Source organism: Brassica napus (genome assembly GCF_020379485.1).
Source record: "Brassica napus cultivar Da-Ae chromosome A5 unlocalized genomic scaffold, Da-Ae chrA05_Random_38, whole genome shotgun sequence".
Lineage (NCBI taxonomy): Eukaryota > Viridiplantae > Streptophyta > Magnoliopsida > Brassicales > Brassicaceae > Brassica > Brassica napus.
In genome coordinates, this window is record NW_026014034.1 from 41700 (window position 1) to 51380 (window position 9681).

General features: G+C 34.4%; 1 protein-coding gene across 1 annotated transcript; it reads left to right on the forward strand.

Annotated features, from left to right (window-relative positions):
• Positions 1-5003: 5003 nt before the first annotated feature.
• On the forward strand, positions 5004-9362 carry LOC106436122 (putative F-box/LRR-repeat protein At3g18150). The gene is made up of 4 exons (XM_048770558.1): positions 5004-5627; positions 5737-5907; positions 8900-9073; positions 9162-9362. Exons 1-4 carry the CDS (start codon positions 5004-5006, stop codon positions 9360-9362), a joined length of 1170 nt encoding a protein of 389 aa, XP_048626515.1.
• The last annotated feature ends 319 nt before the right edge of the window (positions 9363-9681 follow it).

Sequence of the window (9681 nt, forward strand, 5' to 3'; positions counted from 1 at the left end):
TTACCCGCATTCAGCTCACATATCCAATGCCTTAGACCTAGTAAGAAATGCTCCGAAGATATCTTTATCTGGCAGCCACTCCAGTCTGGAATCTAAGTTCACCCCTGGAGTTTGACTGGATAAAAGACATCTGGTCAGCTAACACTTCCCCAAACTCAAGGTGTTCCTATGGTACATATGTCAAGGAGCGCTATCAATCGAAAAAACATAGAGAAGTGTGGGATGATGTCACAATCCCTCTTCCCTCGTTGCAAGATGGTAGAATGATCGATGCATCTATTCTTCCACTGGCCCTTCGCGAAACCAGTATGTCAACACATCCCCCTCCAACAATCAGTTCACATAGCTGATGATTTGGATACTAAAAGCGCTATGGTTGGCTGAGTTAGAGGAAGAATTTCTGAAGCAACGTTCAAAAATCCACTGGCTTGATGTGGGAGATGGAAACAATAAATTCTTCCATAGCTCAGCGAAGATTAGGGAAATAAGGAATGCTATTTATGAGATAGTGAGGGCGGATGGATCGATTACCAAGACAGATGATGAGATCAAAATAGAAGCAGAGAGTTTCTTTGCTGAGTTTATGATGCTACAGCCGTTGGATTTTGAGGGAGCTTCAGTGGAAAGATTGCAGGAGTTATTGGGTTTTAAGTGTAGCGATATGGACTGTGCAAAGCTGGAGAGAGAGGTCACAAGAGAAGAAATAAAGGAGGTATTATTCCGCATGCCTAACAATAAATCCCCAGGACCAGATGGTTTTACAACGGAGTTCTTCAAGGAAGCGTGGGGAGTAATTGGAGAGGATGTCACAATGGCGATACAATCCTTTTTCATTAAGGGTTTTCTACCAAAAGGGTTGAATTCCACGATATTGACTCTGGTGCCGAAGAAAGAAGGAGTGAAGATGATGAAGGACTATCGGCCCATCTCCTGTTGTAATGTGCTCTACAAGGTAATTTCGAAGATCATCGCGAATAGACTGAAATGTGTGTTGCCTAAATTCATTGCTTTGAACCAGTCCGCATTTATAAAAGAGCGTCTGCTGATGGAGAACGTTCTGCTAGCGATGGAATTGGTTAAAGATTACCATAAAGATGATATATCTTCAAGATGCGCCATGCAGATCGACATCTCAAAAGCATTCGACTCGGTTCAGTGGCCCTTCCTGATTAATACTTTGAGAGCTTTGGGTTTACCGAGCAAATTCATCAACTGGATTTCACTATGTGTGACGTCTGCTTCTTTCTCAGTACAAGTTAACGGGGATCTAGCAGGGTATTTTTAGAGCAGGAGAGGGCTAAGGCAAGGATGTTCCTTATCTCCATACCTATTTGTGATCTGCATGAATGTTTTATCAAAGCTCTTGGATGATGCAGCTAGGAAGGGGAGGATAGGGTATCATCCACGATGCAAGAACATTGATATTACACATTTATGTTTTGCGGATGATTTGATGATCTTTGCGGATGGCACAAGGAGGTCTGTGGAGGGAATCCTTAAAGTATTTGAAGAATTTGACAAGATGAGTGGTCTGAAGATAAGTAGAGAGAAATCAGTGTTATTTATGGCGGGTACTGATCAGAGAGGAGAAGAGATGCTAAGACAGTTCCAATTTGCAACGGGGAAGCTACCGGTACGTTACCTTGGTTTACCTCTCTTAACAAAGTGCATGACCATTAATGATTTCCTGCCATTGGTTGAGAAGATCAGAAAGAGAATCAGTTCTTGGACAGGGAGATTTCTCTCTTATGCTGGGAGATTACAACTAATCAACTCAGTCATTAGGAGTCTTACAAATTTTTGGATGGCAGCGTTTAGACTCCCCAGTGGTTGCGTTAAAGAGATTGAAAGGATTTGTTCTGCGTTTTTATGGTCGGGGCCAGAACTGAATGGAAGGAGAGCAAAGATATCATGGGAGGATGTTTGCAAGTTGAAGCAGGAGGGGGGCCTGGGCATAAGACCGCTAAAAGAAGTAAATCATGTTAGCTGTCTCAAACTCATATGGAGAATACTCTCTGCTAATTCGCTTTGGGTTAGCTGGATAAAGGTCTATCTCATTCGTAAGGGATCTATTTGGACGGTGAAAGATAATACTCAGAGTGGGTCGTGGATGTGGAAAAAAATCCTAAAGAACAGAGAAGTAGCGAAGCATTTTTATAGAGCTGAGGTTCATAATGGAAGGAAAACATCCTTTTGGTATGAAGCTTGGAACTCTATGGGGCGTCTGAAGGAAGTTGCGGGGGAGGGGAGTCACATTGATATGGGTATTATGTTGAAAGCTAGCGTGGAAGATAGTCTAAGTCATCGAAGGAGGCAACACCGTGTTCAAATTCTTAACAGAATTGAAATGGAGATTGCGAAAGTTAGAGAGAACATGAGTCAAGAAGAAGATGTTTCATTATGGAAGGATGATAAGGGTAAATACAAGAGGAAGTTCTCTACAAAAGGTACATGGCTAAATATAAGAGAAAGACATCAACAATATCATTGGTATAAGGCGATTTGGTTCAAGCACGCAACTCCAAAGTACTCAGTTGTAACTTGGATTGCTATGCGAGGAAGACTAGCAACAGGAGACAGAATGCAGCGATGGGGTGGTAATGTTGATGTCTCGTGTGCATTATGCCAAGAGCCGTTGGAGACTCTAAACCATCTTTTCTTTGAGTGTAACTACTCAGCGCAGGTTTGGGAAGCACTAGTAAAAGGTATACTCTTGGACCAATATACTGTCAACTGGGAAGGGAATGTAAATTTGCTGGTGGGGAACTTGGGTTGGAGCAGAGTGAAGTTGTTTATCATGAGATATGCGCTCCAATCAACGGTTCATACCATTTGGAGGGAACGGAATAGAAGGAGACATGGAGAGGTTGCGATTCCTGCAGAGATTATGATCAAGAGACTGGATAAAAACATGAGAAACCAGTTCACAGTGATTAGAAGAAGGGGAGACAATGAGTATGGAGAGGGAATGGCTTTTTGGTTTGAAACTAGATAAACTTAGGAAGCCATAGGAGAAGAGATTTAAAAAATTGTTATTGTTCTAAGTTTCAAAAACAATTGGATGTAAGGTCTTTTTTTTTTGAGTTAAATTTAACATTCAATTCAAAAAAAAAAAAAAAAAAAAAAAGCGCTCTGGTTCTGTTCCCGAAAAGTACATGTCTCCCGCCAACCGGAATCAAGATCAACGTTCTCCCATGGGTGTGCTGGTATCCATGGAATGCTAGAAACAAACTGATCTTTGAGGATAAGACAAATCGTCCTGCAGAAATTGCAACAAAAGGATTAGTGTCCGCTAGAGAATGGAATCAAGCTCAGCCGGTACAAAAACCGACAAAGCTAGCTACCTCACAAATCAGGAACGATCCACGCCGAGATGTCAGGTCCCTAACTCCGCTCTCGTGTTCAGTAGATGCAGCCTGGGACGCCACCACACACATGGCAGGAATCGCATGGATCATGAACGGACCACTGCCCCTAAACCCCTGATCAATGCTGGAGATCAAAAGATGGTTTCTCTTTGAATAATTCTTGTTGGAATTTACAATCAAAGAAATTAGATAAGAGGGTCGTACTGTCGGGTGAACGTTACCTTATGTTTAATTTTAAAGAGCACTCTCTCCCAAAAGCAGTGTCACCATTGTGTTCTCCACCAAAAAGGCGATGACATCAGATGAGTGGTGAAACATGATAAGGGTTTAAGTTTTGTGTGCCACTGAACATTTGTTTTTTTTTTTATAATATTATTAACTGGTGCACTTTATTTAATATCTACATTTTACATCGAGCCCTGTTGACTACACACAAGAAGAAGCTTTTAATTTGTTCACACAAATTTCAGGCAATATACAAGTCGCGTTCTTTAGAGTATATCAAAATCAGATGTGAATATTGCTAGGTTTTAGTTAGCTTGAATCGTGATAAATATTCTTTATCAAGTATTCTAATAAAACTACATTACAATACTATTAAAAAATCTGTGAGATAATATGAGGTTATCTGAGATTGAGAATTACTATATTAACGGTTTTAGAGAACCCTATCTAAGCTAATAAAGCTTCTAATAGACTTCTCTCTCCTCTCTCTAAAAGAGAGGAAGTTCTCTCTATCTTCCTTGTTAACAAAATTAAATCTTTCACAAGGAATAGAGAGAAAGAGAGAGATTTTATTTTTGATATGTATATTTTGGAACTGCCGTTTTCACGTACCGAAAGGCTTTGATCGATAGTTATCTTTCGCTAGGCAAATCTTAATTCCGGTTAGCGGATCTCTACTTCGCTTTGGCGATTTTTGGTGTGGGTTTTCAATTCTCAATCTGAGGTTCTGGGTTTTCATGTTTTATTATGATTGGGATTGAAAAATAAATCTTTTCCTTCTCTTTCGCTGGGCTAAAATTCATCCCGTTGATGCTTGAGTTTGATTCTTATCTTCTTTGCCGGGAGCACAGATCCCTTTTCTATGAGGCTTGTTATCTCTTAATTATTAGGAGTTTATAAGTCAACAATAGTGGAGCATCTCATATGGAAAGGACGATGGTGATGTAGGACATGTATGATTGAATTTAAGAAAGATTCAGAAGAATTGGCATCTTCTATGAAGATGGTCCAATAAAGGGTCTTCCTCTTAATTCAATTAATGTTCCTCTGTTTAAAGTCACCGGCGGTTGTATGAGTATCAAGCCTCAAGCAACGGTTATTAGCGAAAGTTTTAAATATGAGGAGTACAGTATCCAGGCGAATTTGAGGATTAAAGATGGGAACATGAAGCTCTGTCGTCGGAAGCTGCAGGATCTTCACCGGCGGTGAACCGAAGGATCAAGACTTGCATGTTTCAGTTATGCCACGTGGATGATAGATAGTTCGCTGATCTACACGTGTATCATATGTAATCGTGTTAAGCGGTAAAATTGTACTCTTTATATTTAATAAAATATGAAGTTGACAAAAAAAAAAAAGAGAACCCTATCTATAAAATCTGTGCCCTAAGAATATACGTGGCAAGTGAAGATGGCCGACGACAGAAGGATCAAAGCAGCTGTAGACTTGATTAGCAATTTACCAGATGAGATCCTCCAACAGATACTCTGCTTTATTCCGATCAAAGTAGCCATCAAAACATCCCTCTTGTCTAAACGATGGAGGCATGTATGGTGCGATATACCTTCTCTCACATTAGATGTGGATTCACTGACTGCCGCTTCCGTTACCGAAACCCTAACTCACTATACAGCTCCCAAGACGAAGATTTTTTTCCTCAAAGCCACCAAGAGGGAGGACATTCCCCACATCGATCAGTGGATCAAGTGCGCCATGTCACACAATGTTGAGAATCTGTCCCTCGATTTCCCTCGTCCTTATTATGAAGAGTATAAGCCGTTCCTGGATTTAGGTAATTCTTTTTGTGAAGGTTATAAGCTTCCAGGTTTCTTCTACAACAGTTCTTCTTTCAAGCAACTCAACATTAAGTTAAGCTTGTTCGGTACAATGGTTTCCAAGTGCTCGGTATCTTGGACATCCTTGCAGAAGTTATCCTTGAGTCGTTTTAGACTCTCTGATGAATCCATGGCCAAGATTCTATCCGGTTGTCCTGTTCTCGAAAATTTAACGTTGTATCACATCCGTGAACTAAAGGTTCTCGATCTCAGAAAATCCCTACGAAGTAAAACGTAACGGGTGGGTTCAGGGGCTAACGCAGATTGTGGCACCACATGTCCATTGTCTCAAATTGTTAAACTCTCAGTTGCCATGTACTTTGGTTGATGTCTCTTCTTTAACCGAAGCTAAACTGGACATTTGTCATGTCTCAATGAACCCTCACTTAACGGCTGATTTTCTTCAAGTCATGGCGCTAAAGATGTTAGAAAAGTTCCAGAACGCAGAGAAGCTTTCCTTTGGGGGAAACTTTATTCTGGTATTAAAGTTTTTGGCTCATATTATTACATTCTCTAATGCCTCAAAAGCGCAATTGGGTTCACGGTCACTGTTTTTTAGATATGGATTTTAATGTTCACTAGGATAAGACCCGCGCCTTGCGCGGGATTAAGTTATTATTTTATTATATTTTAGAGAATGAAACAATAGTTTGGCTTCATTTGGATTAGGGGTGTTCAATCCGGATATCCGGTTGGTTTCGGTTCGGTTCGATTTTTTTCGGTATTTCGGTTAGTAAAATATAACTACTATTCTAAATCCATATTTACTCTGACTTTAGTCTTTCACATATTTTTGAAAGATTTGAACTGGACGACTAAATTGATCAGTCAATCTTGTTGTTTTAAATCATTAGTATTTATATATATATATATATATATATATATATTATTTAGTTTGAATATTATTAAATAAAAATTCATATACGTTATATTTTATGATCATTTCTAACTTATTATAACAAAAAAATAATCTATTGATCAAAAAAATTTCAGAGTGGAATATTCAAATTTCTAATAATATATAGACGTTTTGAAAAATTCAAAATATAACATATAAGAAAAAATATAAATGTTTTTATTATATATTTAATGTATTTTTTAATATCTTTCAATAATATAAAATTTTTTAAAAAAAACTAAGATACCAAAATTGTTATCAAATATTTATTATTCATAATAATTAATTTTCATATATACGTTAATCATATTAGGTAATTTCGTAGCTTCTAATTAAGAAAAGTGCAAAAACAAATTTGGTAGATTATTTATCAATTCGATAGTTAGTTTAATAAAAAATATAATGTAAGTTAAGATGGTCCAACCTATTTTTTAAGAATAGTATATTTATATACTCATTTATTAAATGAGAATTTATAATCATACAGTTCTATGATCATTCATATCATTTTATAACAGACCAGTTTTTCCATTGATTTATTTCGGAATTTAAAAGGGTTTTATCTTTCCATTCATAATGAAAGATTCCTTGTTCTTGAAAAAATCTTTTATTTGATTCTTAACAAAAAAGGATCTTATGTATATGTTATATTCAAAAAAAGACTTTAATTTAGAAAAGTTACTAACTTGAATTTGTGATAATTTGTAAAATACATATGCTTGTGATAAAGAGCATAAGTCATAACTAATTTTTTTTTTTTTTTTGATATGATCTTTTTTATAGTCGAAATAAAATAATTTATTGGAACCCTGTTTTTATTTATTTTTGTTTCTAACTGGTCAGGAGCCCTTTTACCGTGGAAAATTATCCAGTTACCTCAAGGGGAGTTAGTAGGGGAGGTCCTGTGGAAAAATAGCTCGACGCCAGGATGATGAAAAGCTTAACACCTCTCATTCTTATTACTTTTTGGTCTAAAGATGAAATTATTAATGATAGTTTGTTATTTTTGCCAATTTTTGCAATAATAGCTTGTAATCATCGATAACAAAATTTTCAATGTGAAATCTGTAATAAGTTTACAATTTATAAATGTTTTTGAAAATTCATTGAAAGTTTTAATATTAAAATATTTATGTAATCTTATGGTATATATTATAATCTATATATATATATATGTGTGTTATTATTAAATGATATTTTTTACTCATATGGTTTTAAAATCAGGTGTATCTTCTTATAATATTAAATAAAAGTTCATATTAATACAATTTTATGATCATTTGTAACTTATTATGACAAAAAAATAATCTATTGATCACAAAATTTTCAGAGTGGGGATCTTCAAATTTCTAATAATTTATAGACGTTTTGAAAAATTCAAAATATAACATATAAGAAAAAATATAAATGTTTTTATTATATATTTAATGTGATTTTTAAATATCTTTTAATAATATAAAATTAAAAAAAAGAACTAAGATACAAAAATTGTTATCAAATATTTATTATTCATAATAATTAATTTTCACATATACGTTAATCATATTAGGTAATTTCGTACTTTTTATTTAAGGAAAGTGCAAAACATTTTTTGGTACGTTATTTATCAATTCGATAGTAAGTTTTATAAAAAGTGTAATATAAGTTAAGATGGACCAACCTATTTTTCTAAAAATAGTATATTTTGTATAGTTATTTATTAAATAAGAATTTATAATCATACGGTTCTATGATGATTCATATCGTTTTATAACAAAATATTTAAATCATCGATAACAAAATTTTCAATCTGAAATCTTTAATAAGTTTATAATTTATAAATGTTCTTGAAAATTCATTGAAAGTTTTAATATTAAAATATTTATGTAATCTTGTGGTATATAGTGTTTAATCTATATATATATTTATTTTATTATTAAATGATATTTTTTACTCATATGGTCTTAAAATCATGTGTATCTTCTTATAATAAAAATGTTAAACCATTGATCATTAATTTTTAACATAATAATTTTAATAGTTTTAGTCATTTATTGTCGTTTTTAAAAATTCAAAATATAACATATACGAAAAAATCTAAATTTTATTTTTATAGCAAATTTGATTGTTTAATTTATTTTAATAATATAAAATTAAACAAAAATGATGGAGGAGATATAAATTGTTGTCAAATCTTTATTATTAAAATCATTAATTGTCATATATATATATTAGTCATTTATGGTAATTCCGTAGGTTTTATTTAAGGAAAGAAAATATCATATCATATCATTATATCATATAGTTTGACCAACTTATGTATCTAACAACATATAAAAATCGAATGTGGACCTACTTATTTTTCAATTGAATGTAATTGACTACCTAATTGAATGCCACCTATGCATTGGGGCCTCTTTTAATTAATACAAAATTGAGGTTACATTTTTTCAAATGTTCCTCAATTAATATATAAGGGATTAATTAGAAGTTGGTTTTCTATAGGTTTGATTAAGAACGTTTGAAAAAGTCTATCTCATAAGCTCGTTACTAATCAGTATTTACTATCCTTTTTTTTGGGTTCTTTCTATTAGATTTTATCTCTTGCTGAGATTCGTGGTGTTCCTTTCCCGATGCTCAAGGTCAAATCATTGATTCTTGATACAGTGATCTGTCAGTATGTTATTCCTGGTGTAGAAAGGTTGTTACAAAACTCACCTGATCTAGAGAAGCTAATAGTACGTGGAAGGAATTACAACACCATACCGGTATATTCATCTTCAACCTCTTTTTCTAGCTATCATTGAGTTCAAATATATTCAAGAACCATTTTGTATCTTATTTATGTTTGTACAGGAGGAGCATGTTGACATATACTTGAAATTAAAAACTTTGAACCCGGATCAATGCTGGAGATCAAAAGATGGTTTCGCTTGGAATAAGTCTTGTTGGAATGTACAACCAAAGCAAGTGGCTTCATTCGTGGAACTTGTGCTTATAAACACAGAGAAATCACTCAAGCTGGTCGTACTGTTGGATGAACGTCCTTACCTTTAAGTTTAAAATTGAAGATCTGGTTGCAACACTTCCTCACAACAACAATGTCACCATTTTGCTCTCCACCAATAAGCCGATGACATCAGAGGAGTGGTAATACATAGGGGTTAAAGTCTTTGAGTGTCATATGAACATTTGTTTTTAATTTATATTTTTAATAATTGGTGTACTTTATTTAATATTTTACATGGAGTCAATTGAAACACAATAGAAGAAGACCTTGAGTTGTTCGCACAAAAAATCTTCAGGCCATATAAATACTCTTTTTAAGAGCATATAAATAAAAAATTGCTTTGGTTTCTTTAACCATAGCTCTTGT

Coding starts and splice junctions, on each gene's coding strand:
- LOC106436122 (XM_048770558.1), top strand. CDS start 5,004: ATGGCCGACGACAGAAGGATCAAAGCAGCTGTAGACTTGATTAGCAAT. Junction 5,908..8,899: donor TTGGGGGAAACTTTATTCTG/GTATTAAAGTTT, acceptor TCTTTCTATTAG/ATTTTATCTCTTGCTGAGAT. Junction 9,074..9,161: donor GGAATTACAACACCATACCG/GTATATTCATCT, acceptor ATGTTTGTACAG/GAGGAGCATGTTGACATATA.